Below are 21060 nucleotides of genomic sequence, written 5' to 3'. Positions count from 1 at the left end.
CCAATGTCCTTCCGTTTCCTAAGAAACCTACATGATCATATTATGCCCCCTCTCCAGTGTCCCTGAAACCCCCCGCTGTGGTGGGGATGTTGCTCTCCCTTGGCTTCCTTTGGCCTGGACTGTTTTCCACGTAGTTGTCCCACGACTTCCTTTTTGTCCTTGATCTCATCTCAAGGATCCCCACCCCCTTCCATCGTGGCCCCGGCTTATTTCTTAGAGAGCTGTCACAATCCGCAGCTACCCTGCTTCATTGTGTTTGTGTGTCTTTATCATTTAATTCCTTCTTAGAGAAGGTCTGCTCCCAAGGAAGGAAAACATTTTTATTTTTCTTACCTCTGTTTGTTTTACCACCTCTTATGTGGTAGGAGAAACAGAGGTAAGAAAAATAAAATGTCAGTCAGCATTTGCTGATGGGATAAATGAATGAAGCCAAGCAGTGTCTGAGGGGTCTAAGGGCCTGGTGCCTACAGACAGTGCTGTCAGTCGGCTCTTCACCTACCAGTCCCATCATGGTCTCGTCTCAGTTTTCTTCCTCTGTAATTACTGAATTCAGTGAGTTCACCTTTGAAGGGATAGCTGCTAATGACATCGCCAGATACAGAAGAACATCATCAAGTTATAGAAATGTGCAGATGCAGGTATTCCTTATCATCAATGCAGGGTGCTGGGTGCTCCGGGGAGGCCTAGGAACATGGATGGGTCTGGTCCTGACCCCCAGTGCCCCAGCTTCTCACAGCACATGGTGCAGAAAAGCACCTGAGGGTCGGCAGCCGGGCGGGGAAGCAGCAGACACAGGCATGCGCCTGGAAGACTCGGCAGACATCACAGGGAGACTTGAGCCCGGCCCCCAGGGATGGCAGCAGGCACTCTGACCATCTGCATGGATATCTATCTGTATTTATTTATTTTGGGACAGAGTCTCACTCTGTCGCCAAGACTGGAGTGCAGTGGCGCGATCTCGGCTCACTACAACCTCTGCTTCCTGGGTTCAAGCAATTCTCCTGCCTCAGCCTCCCGAGTAGCTGGGATTACAGGCGTGTGCCACCATGCCCAGCTAATTTTTCGTTTGTATTTTTAGTAGAGACAGGGTTTCATCAAGTTGGCCAGGCTGGTCTTGAACGCCTGACCTCAACTGATCTTCCCACCTCGGCCTCCCAAAGTACTAGGATTACAGGTGTGAGCCACTGCGCCCAGCTATGTGTTTATATTTATGTGCATTTCTGTATTAATTCGATGTGACTCCCTTAGCCAAGATTCCTGCCACTCCTTTAATGTATGACTCAGGCACTTTGTCCTTGCTTCAGTGACTGTGATTTAGGTGCCTTTGATTGGAAGTTGTCTGAAAGTTCTTGTTACAGGCGACAGACCAAGGCCGAGACTGAGAAAGAGACAGGAGAAGGGAGGGGAAGGGCAGAAGTCCACAGCTGGCAGCACAGGGACTCGGGTGACTTACGCTGGGGCCTATTTCTCGTTCATCCCTACAACTGGCTCAGGTCTCTGTGTTTTCCTACTGACATCATCTTCCTCATTACACATCACGCTGAATTTTTCAGTATGTCAATTCATGTCACTTATTTTAATTCCATCCAGTTGCGTGTGACAAACCTGAATATCCCATCCGTTTCGTGCCCAGGTTTTTAGACTTTTGCTTCCAGGAGCATTTTCGAACCTTGCTGCTTGTGCACTGCGTGCCTTGGTCCCAGGCTGGAGCATCGTGTGAATGAATCTGTTTCCAGCAGGCATGGGGTGAGGTTTATATCAGCCTTCATTAAGCAGTAATCATAGCCTGCCGCTAGACGCACATTTCCCACACACATGGGATTGCAGGAAGCTAACATTCGCCTCTTCTGTTTTATTTTCTGCCACCCTTGCTTGAAAGTTCAATTCATGAGTAATATATTAGGTGGGAAGATAAGTAAGGTTTATCCTTTAGCTAACATTTATTACAATAATAACAAAGTACATACTATACACCTCATTGTTTATAATTGCAAAGTACTGAGGTTACCTATTTTGATGAAAAATGTCTTAAAACATTTAAGATTTTAAGCATGATTACGTCCATATTACTAATATTTTAATTCTGCTACCTTAAATATCTATCACTGACACATTAAATATGCTATTGCAGGAAAGCTGATTTAAAAAATCACAGCTTTAAATATATATTATATTATTTCACAATGGTTAAAATTCCTTTTATATGTTGAGGTTGCTTTTCATTACTAATGAGTCAAAAGAGCTTTATAATCCTCTTATTGATGGTATCTTTAACTTTTTCAAATGAAAATTTTAGCTGGAGGTGAATATATTTTGCTTAAAAAGTTAACATAGACAATAATACCTCATGCCCCCAATTGATTTGGCCTTCGCATATGACATTTGCTATCTACTCAGTAAGCATATTTGTATAATATCGAGCATATTATGCAATACATATGTGTATTTAGCAATTAAGACAAATAAAATTATGCTTGTTTTAACAGCTCATACCAGTTTTCACATCTAGCTTTGTTGGATATTTTTTACAGTTACGGTTACTTTTAGGGTTGGAGTGAGGTCTGGCTGGTGTACGAATGATCTGTCTTGTTAAAATGAAGAAGCACGAATTACTCAGTGAGGCGTGGCCAACTGTGTTTTTAGAGAAAGTCCCCCGGCGCTCAGGGCTTTGTGTTTTCTGGAATGCGAGGTGACAAGCCCGGTCCCAGGTGGCCCCGGACGCCGCTGGCTGCCACTTTCCCCGCCGTCCCCAGCTGTTGGAGCCGAGGCAGAGGGATGGCGCCGTCCCAGGAGGGAAACGGTGGCCCCCAAGGCCGGCACTCAGGTGGCGCTGCAGTCGGAATTGGGATGTGGACCCCCGGCCCGGGACGCGGTTAAAAGGTCCAGCAACCCCACAGGCCCGTGGGGTCTGCGCTGCTCCAGGCGCCCGGATTCACCGTCCAGCCGGCGCCCTGACCACGGGTCCGTCCACGCGGCTGCGATGCTCGGTCATCCTGGCTCCGGCCCACCCCGGGGAGATAGGCCCCTCACCGGCCCCTCTGAGGAGCGGGGCCAACACGCCGCGGGCTCTGCCGGCCCCGCAGGCCTCGGGTTCCATCGCAGCAGCGTGGCCTGATGACTCCATTTTGTCGCTGCGGAGGAGCCGCACCGAGTCCACAGCGCCAGTGCGGGGGAGCCGCGCCGGGGAAGAGGGAGGAGGCGCGTCCACAGCAGCCTCGTGTCTCCACATGGGACGTTTCCTCGGCGGGGACTCGGCGCGCCCAGGGGCTCAGGCTCGCTCAGGCCTACGGAGGCGGGTGTGTCCGCGTCCGGCCCGACCTGTGAGGAAACAGCACACGTGAAGCGAGCGGAGTCGGCGCAGCCTGGAACAGGGTGAATCCGCAGAGTCCTCGGCCGCGCATGGCGGCTCTGTCAGCTCCAGGGACACGGGGACCGTCCCCGGGCCCATCAGCGCAATAGGGAGGGCGTCCGTGTGCCCACAGGCCCAGCTACACCTCCACAAAGCTGGGAAAGACGAACACAGGCCACCCTCAGCCACCTGCCCGGACCGCTGCGAGGCCCACGGGAGGGAAGGCGCGCCCTGGCACGCGGTGTGGTAACCGCCCTTGGACGCGGCGGCGCTTTGGGCGGGAAGAACCGCGAATTCCAGAACATTTGGGATCATTTGTTAAAAGAAAAATCCTCGGGCGCCACCTAGCGCTGACATGCTGCCTAACTCTTCCCAGCCCTCATTTTAGAGAACGGAAAATGAAACCCAAGTTATTGACTATAAAATGGGAAAAAACTAAAACATTGCAATATGCAGATTGCATCACACATATTATCTTAGCAGGTTTTCTTGCACTTGCCTTGCAGATAAATAGGACATATCTAGGTGGTGCTGTGTCCAATAAAATAACACATCTGAACTCAGGTAAGGAAGGGTTCTCTCAACAGGGAGAGGTTCCAGCCAGGAGACCCCGAAGCGTCTCCCACTCAGGAAGACATGTGCTTCTCTGGTATGAGAAGGAATGACCACCGCCAGAGAGACGCCCTACGGGGGAGGATGGGCAGGATGGTCAGCGGGAGGGGTCTTAGGCTGGGGTTAGCAGACGCCTGGAGAAGCAGGCCAGGGCTTGCTACTCCCTGTACGGAACATTGGATGGCCCCGTCACTGTGGGTGTCTCGTCCACCGTGGTCAGTTACTTGTGAGACAAGAACAGGGAATTTGGAGGGTCTGAGCCTGGCCTGCCCGGGTAGAAAGAGAACCCCTGGGTCTCCTCTACGTCCTGCGAGGAAGGTGATCTTCGCAGGGAACCATTTCTGGAACGTGGAGGGTGGAGCTTCTTGACCATCCTTTTGCAGGGCCTGGAAACTCAGGTGAAGTTCGGTGTCAGTAGAAACTCCGTGTTGCTTCTACGCATGGCTGGACACATGTGCTTCTAGCCTTGGCCACTTGATTCCTGGTTGTATAGGTTTTATGTGTACAGTCATGCATTGCTTAACGCTGGGGGTACATTCTGAGAAATGCATTGTTAGGCAATTTCGTCATTGTGCAAACATCAAAACATCATAGGGTATATGTGAACAGAGTCTAGAAGTTACAGCCTATGACGCACCTCAGCCATAAGGTGTAGCCTCGTGCTCCTAGGCTACGAACCTGTACAGCAGATGGCTGTGCTGGAACTGCAGGGAGCTGTAACACAGTGGAGAGTGTGTATCTAAACATAGCTACACGTAGAAGAGGTGCAGTAAAAATATGGTATGAAAGATAAACATGGTGCACCTGTATAGGGCACTTACCACGAAAGGAGCTTGCAGGATGGAAGTTGTTGCTCTGGGTGTTGGTGAGTGAGTGGTGAGTGCCTGTGAAGGCCTAGACTCTCAGACATTTCTGTCCACTACTGTTGACTTTATATACACTCTACACTTAGGCAACACTCAGTTCATCGCAAATATTTCTCTTTTCTCAATAATAAATTAAGCTTAGCTTAACCTTAATGAAATAACTTTTTACTTTATAAACTTTTAAGTTTTTAATCTTTTTGACTCTTTGTAATAACACTTGGCTTAAAACACAAACACATTGTACAGATTACAAAAATATTATCTTTCTTTATATCCTTGTTCCATAAGCTTTTTTAATTTTATTTTTACTTTTACTTTTTTAACCTTTTTTGTTAAAATCTGAGACACAAACACACACATTAACCTAGGCCTACACAGGGTCAGGATCGTCAACATCACTGTCCTAACCCTAACCCTCCGCATCTTGTTCCCTGGAAGGTCCTCAGGGGCAGTAACACCCATGGCGCTGTCATCGCTAATGCCTTCTTCTGGAATCCTCCCCGAAGGGCCTGCCGCAGACTGTTTCACTGTTAACCAATTTTTTTTTTTTTAAGTAGAAGGGGTACATTCTAAAATAATGCTAAAAATATAGTGTAGCAGCAGTCCCCAACCTTCTTGGCACCAGGGACTGGTTTTGTGGAAGACAGTTTTTCCATGGACCAGAGTTGGGGGGAATGGTTTCTGGATAAAACAGTTCCAGCTCAGATCATCAGGCATTAGATTCTCATAAGGAGTGCACAACCTAGATCCCTCTCATGCACAGTTCACAACAGGGCTCTCACTGGATTCTCCTGTGAGAATCCAGTGCCGCTGCTGATCTGACAGGAGGCGGAGCTCAGGCAGTGACACTCACTCACATGCCATTCACCTCCTGCTGTGCCACAGTTCCTAACAGGCCACAGGCTGGTACTGGTTTACGGCCTGGGGATTGGGAACCCCTGTAGAATAATAGATACATGAAAGAGCGACACAGTCATTTATTATTAAGCATACTGTACATAGTTGTGTGTGCTACACTTTTATACAACTAGCAGTGGCAGGTTTGTTTACACCAGCGTCAGCACACACATGTAAGGAAAGTGTTGTATTGGGACCTTAGCATGGTTACAATGGCTGCAACTGCCCTGGGCAGCAGGGATTTTCAGTATATGCAGCCCATTCTTTACCAAAATGTTATGTGGCCCATGAACACATATGCGTATGTATAGATATGACGAACTGTCAGTAGGTGTGCACAAAATTAGGAACCTCCAATCTCCAGAGAAAACAATCCCTACTTTTGCTCAAAATAAAGAAGCACAGGTTAACTAAGACATTGACTTGATAGGGAAACCCTGGTTGTTCCTCTCAGACTGGCAGTTCTAGGGTCTTGAATTAATGAGAACATCAACTGTGTGAGTTAACGTTGCGAGTGCACAGTCCTCAAATGGATGCCAGGCAGAACCCAAGAGCTCTGCCCTCTCTCCAGCATCCCCCGTGACTGTCTCACCCGTGGAGACACCGGGCTTGTATCTTTAATGTCTGCTGTATTAGATGGAATCATTCCCAAGGTGCTGATTTTGTAGAATACAAACTGTAGAATATTGGTAGTCTCACCTGTACAGGATCAAACGCGTGAGCCGCCAAGGTGCTGTTGAGGATTGCACGTCTGCACCCACAGCCATGCTTGTGACTGCCAGGGAAGCTGGCGGCCACCAAGCCACAGAAAAACAGTGGAACAGAGCCTTTCATGTCTGCTCACAAAATATGGCAACTCTTAGAAAACAAACAAAACTGTGAGGCACAGTCACATTAACCTGCACCCGTGAGGGCATCTCAGTTCTTTGTCTTAAACGCCCCAGAGGAGATGTAAATGAGGGTAATTGACCAAATCCCAGAACTCTTGGCTGGAACTAGGTGGTTCAAAGACATTTTTGGATGAGGTTCTTAAATTCTAATAAATTACTCTACATTTAGAGGTGCTAGTAACTGGGCCTCATCACAACAGTGAACCCCAGACCTCACAGGATGAGAGAGACAGTTAATTTTGACAAAGAAAATGCATCTGAACATTAATGTTGCCAATGTCCTAGAATTCCAGGTGTCTTTAATTTAGTCAGCATGTGAAACAAACTTTCTACACATGGTTTTATCTTAACACCCAAGCTAAGTCTCCAAAAAAATCTCGGGATTGCAATTAGCTCAAAGAGCTTAAGCTAATCAAATAGCTTTTAAAATTAAGTTTTAATGCCTGCTGCTATATTAATGTGCTATATTTCTGTGGCTGAATCTATGCACATTTTAGAGATTCGTTGCTTAAAGTTGTGCTTCCAAAAATTACCCAAAGAAAATTTCACATATCCATAGACATAGGCACACCACCCACCACATATATACACATATGCACACAAGCTCACAGACACCAATACACACACATGAACACATATACAGGCATGCACACATATACACACTTGTACACATTTATACAGGCATGCACAGGTGCACACACACCCATATATGCAGATATATACACACATGCACATGCATACTTATACACATTTATACATACATGCATATGTGCACACACACCCATATTCACATATACACACCCATATGAACATGTGTATATATACAAATACACACATACACACTTGTACACTTTTATACATACATGCATGTGTGCACACACCCATGTGAACACACATACATACTACCCACACATGCACACACATACACACTTTTACACATTTATGCATACATGCACATGTGCACATGCACCCATATAAACACATATGCACCCACATGAACACATATATACACACATGCACACACATATACTATTGTACACATTTATACATAAATGCACATGTGCACATACACCCATACACACACCCACATGAACACACATATATACATACATGCACACACATACACACTTGTACACATTTATACATACATGCACATGTGCACACACACCCATGTACACACACCCATTCACATACACACACACACACACACACAGCCAGACTAGAGCATGGATCTTTTGTTCCATGACAGTCCCTTTCATTGAATCTGGATCTGCACCAAGCACTGGAGACTCAACAGGCAGACGGCTGCTGTGACTTCTCCCAGGACAGCGTCTGCATTGACAACAGCGTGGAGTTGGCTGACGAGCCTTCTCCACTACTGCGTTACAAGGGTTTACACGGTGGTGTCAGGGAACATAGGCAGGGAACTTAACCAACAAGTATAGGAACAGGGAAAATTCAGGAAAGAGCTGAGCCTCAGGAATTCTGAAAACTGCATGCGTGCTTTTCAGAGTTCCTAGGGAGTTGCAAATCATCGTTGCAAATTTAGTTCAGTGCAATGCATTTGGATGGAAGGCCTATTACTGCAAAGCACCGCAAGGAAAGAAACAGGTTTTGTTATCTCTTTTGAGCACGTGACTCGCGGGGAAGGCTGGATGTGAAACACTGCCTCCGACCTGATGAAGGTTATGACGAGAAATGTAAGGAGGTTTAAGAGCACCTGTGAGGAACATGAAGAAAAGAAAGAAGGAAATCTAACTGGGAAGACCTTAAAGGCCAGTTGGGGAAGTTGGGGGCTCTGGTTGGGTTTGAAGGAGACACTGGAACTTGGCGGGAAGGTGCAGGGGAGGCACCGTTGCCAAGCAGCATCCCCACGGGGCCCCACAAGGCACACTGAGCTAAGAGGACAGTCACCCTCCTCTCAATGCAAACAGGCACTTCTTCATACAGACGCTATGACTAATTCACCCAGGACTTGCCTGAAATGAATTCTAACGTGAGGAATTTAAAGAGATTGTGCCATGTTAGAACCTCAGTTCCCACCTGCCGTTACTGTGCCCCACGTGTGATAAACTCAGAAGTCTCCAGTTTGATGTTCTGCGCTGCATCCAGGTGATGGTCATTCAGCTCCGTGATACGCACCACGTGAGCACCTGTAAATGGACATCATGACCTGGTTCCACTGTGGGCCACGCTCTCCATCTCCACTCACATCATAAACAGTCCTTGTCTTGGGGTCTGGTCTCCTTGACTTTTTCAAAGTTTGCCCCTAACTAGGAAGGGGTCGACCCTGAAATGGAAAATCGCTTTCTGAGGCATAAGAAAGAGCACAGAAAGTGAGAGCCAGGGTGTGTGAGGCCTTCCGTGACTGCCATGCTCTCCACTCCATTTCTGCCCCAGCTCAGAGGGTCTGACTGTTCATTTTTCCCAAGAAAGTGGGATGAGCAACGTGCACGTGGCTGGTGGAGCTGGGGCTGGCATGCAGGTCTTCTGGCTCCAGACGTGGTTCAGAACCCCAAGATCAGCCTGGCTCCTCAGCCTGACCACGTCCTTGGGGCAGCACAGGGTTAAGCCAGCAGTGAGTGACGCCTGGGTCCCTGGAGCCCCCACTTCCGCGATAGTGCCCAGGGTATTCACCTTGAGAACTGGCGTCCACAAGACTAACAGTGTCTTGCATGAATTCTATCAACTACTAATTCTCACTGCTACTAATTCTCACTGCAAAAGACGAGCCTTTCAAACTAATAATGTAGAGGTTATCATAAAAATGAAATCATAGAACTTGAAATGTTGCATTCCAGAGCTCAACTTATATGATTCTTAGATTCCACTTTGCAGAGGCAGATACAGAAGTTTGGGGGCTGGAACTCACACAGTTTGCAGAACCCTCTTCGAGAAAAAGAGCACACAGGGCCCTGTGGACAGGCCCTGAGACGCAGAGGCGACCCTGAGCCCCCAAGCTCTGGGGCCAGCAGATTCCGCATTTCATCAGCAGGAATGAACCTGCCAACTTGCTCTCTTCCCTTTCCCTGGATTAAGTCTGTTCTTCCTCTTCTGCCAGTCTTGCGTGGACACCAACTCCCATGAAGATCTGGGAATCACAGATGATGTTTTAAAACAAGTCATGTGTCATCGAAGGTTTTAAGTAACAGGAATCATTAGATCAGAGACAGCCTTTAAAAGGGTGAGGTGGAGCCACCCCACTCAGCCCCGCCATTCGAGAATCCAGTTCCCCTCCACCTTCCACTTTGTATCCAGGTAAAAATGAACACAAGGGGGACTGGCCTGGGGAGGAAAGGACCCAGAAGAAGACAGACGATGAGAAAGGGCCTCAGCGTTGCCAGGAATGTTGAGAACAGGCGAGAGGTAAACACAGAGGTGGCCGAAGGGGGCTACCATGGGGTGGGGAGAGCTCCAGGCTTCCCTGGCTCTGGGCTGTGGGCCCTCACCTGCGGGCCGCTGCCTACATGGCTGTCCCTCCCGCACCTTAGTCCTCTGCATCAGCTCTGCCTGGAGGTGAGGATCGCACACTTAGGCTGACTTAAGCTGCCCCAGCAAGTGTGCTTGAGCCCCCTGGCTCTGGGGCATGTCCTGATAGCAAGGCCAGAGGGCGCTGAGTAACCGGATGTATGCAGCACCCCTGGGAGACACTGACGCCCCCATGACCCCTTTCGTCATAGGATGACGGTGGAGTTTACTTCTATGTGTGGTTTCTATAAAATGAGTTTGTACATGTCACTTCCAAATCTGATTTGAGAGAACAGGAATCAGTGATTTGTGGATACCCAGAAGTGGGACTAGTTTGAACTCAGTGGACTGGTTGGGTTTCATCTGGGGAGGTCAGGTCACCACATCTTGGTTCTCTTGTTATCAACAATTAAAGCATGATTGGCATTTATGTCATTTTAGGTAATTTACCAAAAATGTACTGATAGCATCGCTGCAGTTTCAGTGATGAAATTCGTGGAACAGCTCAGAGGGATTTTTACCCAGCAGCCACTTTTCCTCTGAGTTTGTCGTACCAGCTCTTTCTTTCCCAGAAAATACAATTCTGGGTGTTTTGTTTTCTTTCTCTCTGTTAGATTGCAACCTCCGATACCCAGCTCACACGACACAGGCTCTGTCTGCCTCTTAGGCTCATATCTGCACAGAGTTGTGCAGCTCTGCAATATGCAATCATAGAGTGAATGAAGGTATGGAGGATAAATATGCAATTGTAGAGTGAATGAAAGGATGGAGGATACAATATGCAATCACAGGTGAATGAAGGTATGGAGATTACAGTAGGCAATTGTAGAGTGAATGAAAGGATGGAGGGTACAGTATGCAATTGTAGAGTGAATGAAGGGCTGGAGAATACAGTATGCGACTGCAGTGTGAATGAATGGATGGAGGTAAGTGCATCCAAACAAACTGAATTTGCATCACATCAAGATCTTTGTAGTTTTAATGATAATTACAACTGGGAGTTTTGGGAACACAGTAATGTATATTTTTTACAAATATGATTTTTCCAAGAGAAAAAATAACTTGCTCACCCGACGAGTGTTTGCACATGTGGTGCATATTTTATGGTGAATGTCTAAAGCAGGGTCAGTTTTATGAAGTCGTGATTACTATCGTGGTGCGTTTGGCAGAGAAGAAGGCTTAGGGCTCCCCCACATCCACATTCTCTCTGTCGGCCACACTTGCTCACTGTGGACACTTCCCAGCCCCTTCCCAGAGGTGAGGTCTCCTGCTAGCACTGGCTCAGGAGATGTAGGCAGAGATGACAAGTGACACTTCCTGTCATCTGCCTACAAGTTCCCAAAGATCCTCCCCTTTCTCGCTCTGTTTTCACCTCCAGAATAAGCGTGAATGAGCCCTGGAAGATGCACGGTCTGGACAGATGGAGCCTGGGGCAGGGTCCCACAGCCACCCGCCAGAGGAAATGCACTGGCTGTGTTACAGTGATGACACCTGGGGTTGGCATCTTCCAGCAGCCAGCCTCACTTGCCTGCTAAGCATGGTGGCACCTGGGGCTGGCGTCTTCCAGCAGCCGGCCTCACTCGCCTGCTAAGGCACGAGGATCATCCTATCAGAGACTCCTTATGAGGCAGAGAAGTGGGTGGAATGGGGAGTCTTTACAATGAGAAAATTGTGGCTCAGGAAGCTAAGGAGGCTTCTATGTAGGGAGGCTGTGAACATCATGGAAGCACGTTCATGCCGTGACGTGAACAGCGGTGACAATATGAAGTGCTTCAAATCCCCGTTGCATTTGTGTTTCAACCTGACTTTTTTTTAAATTAAGATATTTCTATTTGTAGAACGGATGTGAGCATAGCCCATAAGCGTGGGAGGTAATCCCATCTAAAATGTTTCAAGGAGGCAGCTTTCTCATCCCATAGAACAGTTGCTTTCTCTCTGCAGCCTGGTGATGCTCACATTTGTCTTTTGAAGAGGTAAGTTTGAAAAAAGGGTAGTTCTCCAGGTTGTCTGTATACTTCTCCCTTATAAATCCCAAAACATAATTCAACTTTAAGTATTTAGACTAGGCTTTAAGTATTTAGACTAGAGCCAAATAGAATAAAATCCTTATGCATTTATACATGCAACTTTGCTAACTATAATGGTGGTATTTTTTTTTCCTAATAAGAATTTTGCAACAAGGGAAAAAAAAAGAGGGAATCTGAACAGAGTTGAGGGCAAAGGTGTTTTAGTAAAATAGTTGGTCACTGATTAGCTAATAGATGTCCTTACTCAAAATTCCAGTCCACCCAAGTGTTCTGGGGAAACCTGCACAACCTCGAAGGTGGTGTTTGGAGTCACTGAGAAGTGGGTTTAGTCCAGTGCGGCTCATGATTCCTGGCAACCCTGGCCCACATCAGTGAGGTAATCTTTTCAAAACGACTCTGAAATGCATCTTTAATGAATTAAGTACAGCACACCTGCAGGCAATTGAAGTAACACGTACCTTCAGTTTCCATCTTCAGCTCTCAGAAACCACACGCTTGTTACGGCAATCAATACCATTGCCATTTTGTATTCCCAAAACATGGGCTTTGTGCCAGCCACATCTGTCTTGGAAGAAAGAAAATTATTTTTTCCCAATGTTCATGTCACTTGGTTTGGTAGAAGACCCTTTTGAGGCTGTGGTTCAGTGAAAAGCTCTTAATTTTTGCAGCATATCACCCTGCAGATGCCGTGTTTCAATAGAACTACCTGAGATAAAAACCAGAGGTTTCTTTAATTCTCTAATAACTATTTACTGGACACTATTCTACATGCCCTGGGAGGACACAAAAATCATGATGCAGCCCTAGATCTTGAAATAGCGATTATATCAATCCTTGTTTTATTATTTTTTGTATGATCTGGTTCCTACCTTGATGGAAATTAACATCTGGCTAGATACATTAAATGGATAGTTAAGATCCTGCTAACATGGGCTACTATTTGTTAAGTGATGCCAACATGCCACACCCCAAATAAATATGTTTTCCACGATTCTGCCTCGTTATCACAAGAGCATCGTGAGTGGGGACTAGACACCCCCATATTCAACTGAAACTGAGAGACTCACAGAGGTGAAATATTTTGCAAAATTCATAAGCGAATGTGCAGGGACAAGATAAAGACATAGATTGTTAAGTCCCAGGCAGCGGATTCGTTGAGCTCAGGAGTTTGAGACCAGCCTGGGCAACATGGCGAAAACTTGTCTCTATAAAAAATACAGAAAAACGAAAAATAGAAGGTGTGGTGGCGCACGCCTGGGGTCCCAGTTACTCGGGAAACTGAGGTGGGAGGATTGCTTGAGCCCAGGAGGCAGAGGGTGCAATGAGCTGAGATCATGCCACTGCACTCCAGCCTGGGTGACGGAAGTGAAACCCTGTCTCAAAAAAAAAAGAAAAGAAAAGATTGTCAAATTCAAAACACCTCTTTCTGCTGTTCATGGCCAGGTGGAGACTCTGAAGCAGCCTGAGTGAGCCACGTACTCCAGCCCAGCCAGTGCCATTGACCATGAGCCCCAGCACATGGGAGGGGGATGGCCCTGCCCTCCTGTCTCCCCGGCATAGGGCATGTCTGCAGGGAGTTCCCCTGTAGGTCTGGACGGGGCTGGGATGGCTGATACTGGAGGAACTCGGGAACCTGCAGGCACACCTGGCATGAGCAAAACAACCGTTTTCTGTTTTATGCCACTGAGAGCTGGGGCCATTTGTTATTACAGAATGGCCAGGTCTGTTTTGACAGTCACCAAAGGGGCGTGGAGCACCCTATGGGGAGGAGGGGAAGAGAGCAGGCCAGGAACAAGGGTGCAGGCCAGGAACAAGGGTTTTAGGATGTGGGGTGCGCAGGGGCCAATGAGGTGTCTGCTGAAAGTGGCTTTGAGAACAAAATTGTAATAGTTTCGAAGCAGAAGCCAGATTGAAGCAAGTGGGACGCATGTGTCTTCATGAACTGAGTTCTTCCAAAAAATCTTTTTTAAATGACAAGATTACTCGTAGTTGATAGACTTTTGACCATTTCTAGAGATAAGAAGGGCACCTATCAAAACTCACCATCAAAACTCACAGAAGGTTGATGCCATCACGGCAGCCATGCAGCCACCGGCCCTTCCAGGTTCCTGGGCTCTGCTGTGTACCTGGCCTCACTGCACTGGCCCTTCCAGGTTCCCAGGATCTGCTGCATGCCCGGCCTCACTGCATGGCTGCATTGTCAGCCGCTCCCGGCCTGGGTCGGGGTCAGTCGCTGGCACCGAGGTTTCTATACGGATCTTAGACAAGAGCTCAGTCTCATTAGGGCCATGATTAGTGATGGCATCTGTGTAAGACGTTGTCCTGAGATGTCCCAGTGCAAAGCAGCACATCTGCCCACCACTCCAGGGGCCCTGAGGGTGGGTCCAGGCCCAGCTCAGCCCAGCCCTCAGGCGAGGGCAGTGGACAGAGGTCACTGACAAGTCGCTGGAGGGCTCGGTCCTTCCTGACTGTGGTGGAGGCAACCAGGAGGCCCCCCGACCAGGTCACTTCCTTCACCAAAGCAGGCAGGTTGAGAAGCCCACCGCCATTCCAGCCAGTGGAGCTAGCTCTTCTGATCCTAACTGTGGACACTGGCACCATTCTGTGTGTCAGGGCACCAGGGACAGCCCTCGCTCCAGGGAGGGCCTCCTGGGGCAGCCCGTGAACGCTGCCCACACAAGGGTCAGCTGAGGCTGAGTGAGAAATAATTGGGTTAATAATAAACGAAATCAAACTCTAATCAAAGCACAGGATATTTTTTAAAAATCATAATCACAGACCAGTTGGATAGTGGGTGTCCTGAGGCTCTGACCCTTAGGGTGAAGGAAGAAAGCAGAGAAAGGCAAGAGCTGACCCACAGACACAGGACCAAGGGACCCACAGACGCGGGGTCAGCATGGACCAGTGGACTCACAGACACGGGACCAAGGGACCCATAGATGCGGGGTCAGCATGGACCAGGGGACTCACAGACATGGGACCAAGGGACCCACAGATGCGGGGTCAGCATGGACCAGGGGACTCACAGACACGGGACCAAGGGACCCATAGATGCGGGGTCAGCGCGGACCAGGGGACTCCTGTATCCACACCGTACACGCTCTGGGAGTGGCAACGCACGCGTGTCCGGGTCCCTGCGGCCAGCAGGTATTTGCATGGGGCTGAAATGCAGCTCTCTCGGAGGCGAATCCTCCAAAAGTCCAAATAGAAGGGCTAGGGTGTCAGTGCAGCCCTGAGCTCAGGACAAGTCAGCAGCCAGGGGTGAGCAGGAGGTAGCTGAGTGCCTGGTGGGCCTGGCCCCTGGTGCTGGATTCACCCTGGCCCTATCAGCCGGAGCGTGGGCATGGATGGCTGCAGATGTCTGGCCTGGAGGCTGAGTCCTGCCACTCCCATTCTGACCTAAGGCTCCGCTCCCCTGTGGTGGTGTCAGGATCTGAAGACGAGAAGTTCCCTCCCACACGCTCCAGTCCAAGTCCCTCTCTGCTGCCTGGCCTGCCCCTCCCGACAGCCATGCAGGAGTCTATTTGTTCACTCAAGCAAAACCTCTGCAGGGTGCCTGGGCTGTCTGGGGGAATGGAATTGCGGGAGGACATGGGGTCCCTGTAGGAGAGACACAAGCATGATGGGGAGATCCCAGCCTTGGCCAGGCCTGCTAGTGGGGGCAGGGATGCCATCAGGGGGCCTGGGGTGGGATGCCTGGCCCTCTGCAGCCTGCATTTCTCTCAGAATTAAGGCAGAGCACAGCGAGGAAGGGGCAGCATCCTCCTGCATTTCCAGAGTGGCTTCTGAGCGCAGCAGGGATGGGAGAGGTGGGGGTGATGCGAGTGCAGAGAGGGTGGCGGCCACAGACACTCGGGGTCTGGAGATGGACTCGCCTGGGAAGGCCCCCGCGTCGGGGCAGCTGAGAAAGTTCTCATGGTTTAATTTGAGTGGTTAGCTGGAATTTGGTGCCAGGCTTTAAGATTTAAAACCCAGGGACAGAAGCAAATTAGGAGTAGAGTGATGCTGCGTTTGCCTGTTGAAGGTGTTCACACATGGCCCAGGTCATGGGATGATGGAGCTGCCCTGGAACCCCTGTGTGCTTAGGACATGCTCTGCCTTCGCTGGGCTCTGCATCTTGATTGCATCATTCCTTGCTTGTCCCCCACGGTACCCCAAAGGGGACAGAGCTCACCCCAGGGATGTCTCATGATGGGGACCAGCTCTGTCCCACTGTGATCTTGCTGTCCCAAGATGGGGACCAGCTCTTTCCCACTGCAGCCTCAACGTCCTACAACAGGGACCAGCTCTGTCCCACTGTGGCCTCAACGTCCCATAACAGAGACCAGCTCTGTCCACTGTGGCCTCAATGTCACACGATGGGGACCAGCTTTGTCCCATTGTGGCCTCGATGTCTCCTGATGGGGACCAGCTCTGTCCCACTGCAGCCTTGATGTCCCATGACAGAAACCAGCTCTGACCCACTGTGATCTCGGCATCCCAAGACAGGGAGCAGCTCTGTCCCACTGTGGCCTCAGCACCTGGTGGTGCTGGAAGTTCAGGTGGTGCTAGCCCCGCAGGAAGGGAGGATGTGTGTCTCTGCATGCACCCCTGTTGCAGCCCCAGGCCATGGGCTTTGCTCTCTGTCCCCTGAGGGGAAGGCTCAGAACTTTATTTATGACCGTCTACCAGCCGGCCATGCAAACAACCAGCCGGGTAAGGCCAGGACTGCGGCCAAATGCCTGACACAGCAGCTTGGGTTTGGCCACACACATGGCACTGCTTGGGGCTGACGAGGAGGGTGACCAAGACCTCGCTGAGCTTAAGAGGATGACAGCTCCTGGATGGCAAGTCCCACAGATCTGTGTCTCCTGAGACTGGTCGTGGAACGGACTGAGGACCATCTGCAAACACCGCTTAGTCCCGAATCTCTTCTGCTCGAAGCCTCTGTTATACGGTTTGTGTGACACTAAATAATGGGAAACGTATGAAGAATTCCAAACATTCTGTTTACACGGGTGAGTGCAATCAAATCAATAGCAGTTGCTACTCGGAAATCTGGAGAAGCAATTTTCTGGAATGGATTCTAAAATATTTTAGCAACTCAGTGGGGTGGGGTGTTGTCAGACTGACTGTTGGTAAAGTGAGGGTCATTATGGAGCTGCAATAACCTAAATTAGTACCACATGATGGCTGAGGCCACTCCGCACGGATCTGTGTCTAAGAGGGCCTGGCAGAGTGAACTTGCGGCTCGGCTCGGTTTTGTTTTTGAGAGAGGAACTGCACAGGAGATTGCTCTTCAGAGGCTGCAACGGGACCCCCACACGTCCCTGCATTTAGAGGCGAATGAGATAGAAAGATCAATACCTGAGTTTTCTTATTCCTTGTGGCTGCAGCAGATGTCATCGTAAAATGGCTCCATCACCTTGGAGGCATGGTCTTACGTGAAGGAGAAGGTCCTGCTTGGCCCATGGAGAAGGCTCTAGTGCGTCTCGGAGCCACCATCATTTTTTTCCCTTTCCCTTCATACCTGCTCCCAGCAAAGGACCCAGCCTTTGGGATTTACAGAAAATAAGGAGTTGAACTAAATAACAAACAAGGGGCTGCTAATTAGAGCGTATGAGTCCATTTTCATCCAGAGCTTCTTATTCTATCTTCCTCATGCACGGGCTCTGCATGGTTCTGCCCAGTTCCCTCTTGCCTGGTTTTTCAGTTATTTGTGGATTCTTAGAAATTCTCCATATACTCTGGACATAAATGTCTTTGCTAATTATTAATCTGTGTGCTGCCAACCTTCTACCAGTTTCTATGTTTTCAAATGACTTGAAGATGTAGATTATGTTGTAACTGGCATATGATTCTTGTGCATCCTTACGGCGTAGACAGTGATGCTTTGATGCATGCCTGTGCCACTCAGGTCAGGATAATTAGCATAGCCATGCAAACACTGACCACGTCTTTGTGTAGGGAACACTCAGTATCCTTCCAGCTACTTGAAACTGTCTATTCTTGTTTACTATAATCTTCCTACAATGGTGTGGAACAATAGAACTTTGAAAAGATAAATTCATATTTTTAATGTAGTCAACTTTGTCCATTTTCTCTGTATTGTTAATGGATTTTTAGATCTTGTTTAGAGCATTTGTCCTTGCACCAAAGTCAGAAATCTGTTCTCTCATTTCTCCTGTAGAAGGTTTAGGGTTTCAGCATCCACAGGTCCTTGAGCCATGGGAATTAACAGCTGCTGAGCTGTGAGGTCAGAGGCACACTCAGCCCGGGAACCATGGGCTGTTGTGGTGCCCGGTGAAGGCCTGGTCCCCCAGCTGCAGCCCATCCTTCCCATTGTGGCCTGTACCCAGCTGGGCCACACCTGGGCGTGTGGGAATTAATGGCTGCTGAGCTGTGAGGTCCGAGGTACACTCATTCCAGGAACCGTGGGCTGTTGCGGTGCCCGGTGAAGGCCTGGTCCCCCGGCTGCAGCCCGTCCTTCCCACCACAGCCCACACCTGCTGGGCCATACCTGGGACTGTGGGGCCACCTATGAGTGCTTCCCTTCACTTCACCCAGACCGCAGTGCAGGAATTGCCAAGAATCCATGAGCGGCTGTGGTATCCGTCAGAGCATGGGCTGCTCCTGTCCTCAGGAGTGTCTTGGCAGATCCAGGGCCTTTGCACTCAGGGTCACTTTCAGGTCACACTGGGCTGGGCTTGACTCTGCAGACCAATCTGGAAACCCCTTATGTGTGACATCAGCTTTTCTTACCTGTCAATATGGCATACGTTTCCATTAAGCCATCTTTACATCTTTTAAAACAATTTTGTAATTTTATTCATAAAAATCTTGCACATATTTTAGATTAGTTTCTTGGAAACTTACAATTTTGGTTGATATTGTAAAAGACATCTTTTATAAAATGCATTTCTAGCTGTCTATTTTGTTATAAAAACAAATTGATGTACATTGATCTTTATATCGAGTGATCTCCCCCAACTCTCTTGTTAGTATTTATCATCTATCTATATCTTATTTTGGGATTTCTCTGCAGAAAATATCATCTACGATTAAGAACACATTTTTTTCTTCTTTCTTTCAAATTCTTACAACTTTTGTTTGTTTTGTTTATCTTACTCTAGGATAGTGTTTTTATTTTCATAAGATTTCTTCTTTTCTTCTGAGAATGTCCTTATTCAACCTTTATTCTCAAGAGTTGAATTGATGGACATGGTTTCTGAGCAGCTGGAGGCTTCCTGTCTCTGTTGCTGGTGAGAATTTGCCTTTCACCTAGTTGCTGTTCCTTTGCAGGGAGGGAGACTCTCTCTGTGGCTTCCACGCTCTTCAAGCTTCCTGTGTTGGGCTCAAGTTCATGACCCCTGCCCTACTCACTTGACTGCTGGTCTCCATCTTTCCATTTTATTATCATAATTTTAATGGGGACTTGGAAGAAGCAGAGAGAAACAGCTGCTCAGCTGTCCACCTTGACCCAGGAGCCCAGCACGGCCACAGAACCGACCTGAGGTGCGTAGAATGAGACCTGCAGGCTCCGCTGTCTTTCCGCAGTGTCCTCCCACATCCACACCTTCCATTTCATCGGCTCCTAAACCTCCTGCTTCTCCAATCTGGGCCTACCCCCAAGTGATGTCTTTTGAAAAATTAAAAACATATTGAACCTTAAATACAATCTTGTATGATTGCATAGTTTTCTCACAGACTGGGTACAGGCCACAGTAAGATTGCTGTAAATCAGTGGCTCTGTCAAGTCTTCCCCGTGGCTGAGATAATACAAGTGTTCATGCGTTCCTTCAACGCCTAAACGGTACATTCCACATTGTCTAGGAGCTTGGTTCACTGCCACCTGGACTCTCAGCTAGGGGTGGGGAGCCACAGAAGGGGTGGTCAACTTTTATCACCGGCCCCAGTCTGTGCTTCCAGCTTGTGGACTTTGTATCTGTATGACCTTGACAGCTTCTTGAAACACCAGCCACAGTGCCCGGCGTGTAGTAGCCTCGCATATTTGGGTGCCAGGGAGCTGACCCACTGGAGGTGGAGGCCCTGACAGTGAGCTGAGGCTGTCCCCATGGCGTCCACTGTGGGAAGCATGGGGCACCTGGGGCCTGGGGGTTCCCATCCATTTCCCAGGGTTCGCAAAACATATGCCTCTATCTACTTCTTAATGTGGGACAAATTCCTTCTCGTACCCAAACCATGTTTCTCCATGAGGTTCTTAGATTCTCCTCCCAAGCACCCTTTTCCAGCACAAATTTATTATTTCCCTGCTGTGCTGCAGCCCTGGCTCCTCCTGGCTTCGTGCCTCACACACCTGCTGCTGTCTCCTGACCGGGTCGTAGTGTCAAGTTCTTTACACATGTGTACGTGCAGAGCGGACACACAGACACCAGAGAAGGTGGGAACACATGTGGATGTGCAGAGCGGATGCACAGACACTGGAGAAGGTGGGAGGTGGGGAGTAGCTGAGGGCTGGGGAATTGCCTGTGGGGTATGATGCTCACTATTCGGGTGACAGCTGCCCCACCTTCACCACCACACAATCCATGCGTGCAAGAAATCTCCACCCATCCCCTCCAAGTATATAAACATATGATGAGAAGGAGAAACACTCTACACAGAGAATGTGACCCAACCTTGCTTCTCTGTCCACTTCCTGCTCAGCTGGCACACAGAGTAGAGCATGGGCACCTCCCAAGACCACCGTGGCCTCCTGGTGAGGAGGCAACACCACGGGCTTCCAGATCTCCTTGTGTGTTCCTCAAACTCTCCTTGTCGCTGAGTGTAGGACGCTGTTTTCTGTCTTCGGTGCTCGCTCTTCTGACATCAGAGATTGACAGCACTGAGTCAGGAAGGAGAAAAGGACTCTGGCTTTGGGCCACGACAGCTCGAGATCCCATACCAACATCACTGTGGACTGCAGAATTTTTCATTTTTCTGGAAATCTCTTTTTTCATCTAAAATATGGA

At 48.7% G+C, this 21060-nt stretch overlaps 1 protein-coding gene and 1 long non-coding RNA gene across 2 annotated transcripts; both read left to right on the top strand.

Annotated features, from left to right (window-relative positions):
* The first annotated feature begins 509 nt into the window (after positions 1–509).
* Positions 510–13754, top strand: LOC134728599 (progesterone receptor-like). The gene is made up of 3 exons (XM_063594529.1): positions 510–638; positions 2709–3913; positions 11461–13754. Exons 1-2 carry the CDS (start codon positions 510–512, stop codon positions 3339–3341), a joined length of 762 nt encoding a protein of 253 aa, XP_063450599.1. The 3' UTR covers positions 3342–3913; positions 11461–13754.
* A 3229-nt stretch (positions 13755–16983) lies between these two features.
* On the top strand, positions 16984–19766 carry LOC134728675 (uncharacterized). The gene is made up of 2 exons (XR_010109327.1): positions 16984–17106; positions 19391–19766. It is a non-coding gene; the product is annotated as an uncharacterized LOC134728675 (long non-coding RNA).
* The last annotated feature ends 1294 nt before the right edge of the window (positions 19767–21060 follow it).

Source organism: Pan paniscus, chromosome 12 (genome assembly GCF_029289425.2).
Source record: "Pan paniscus chromosome 12, NHGRI_mPanPan1-v2.0_pri, whole genome shotgun sequence".
Classification (NCBI taxonomy): Eukaryota; Metazoa; Chordata; class Mammalia; order Primates; family Hominidae; genus Pan; species Pan paniscus.
The sequence above is the reverse complement of the archived record's forward strand: the minus strand, read 5'-3'. Positions and strand labels throughout refer to the sequence as shown.

Coding starts and splice junctions, on each gene's coding strand:
- LOC134728599 (XM_063594529.1), top strand. CDS start 510: ATGGTCTCGTCTCAGTTTTCTTCCTCTGTAATTACTGAATTCAGTGAG. Junction 639..2,708: donor ATAGAAATGTGCAGATGCAG/GTATTCCTTATC, acceptor GCCCGGTCCCAG/GTGGCCCCGGACGCCGCTGG.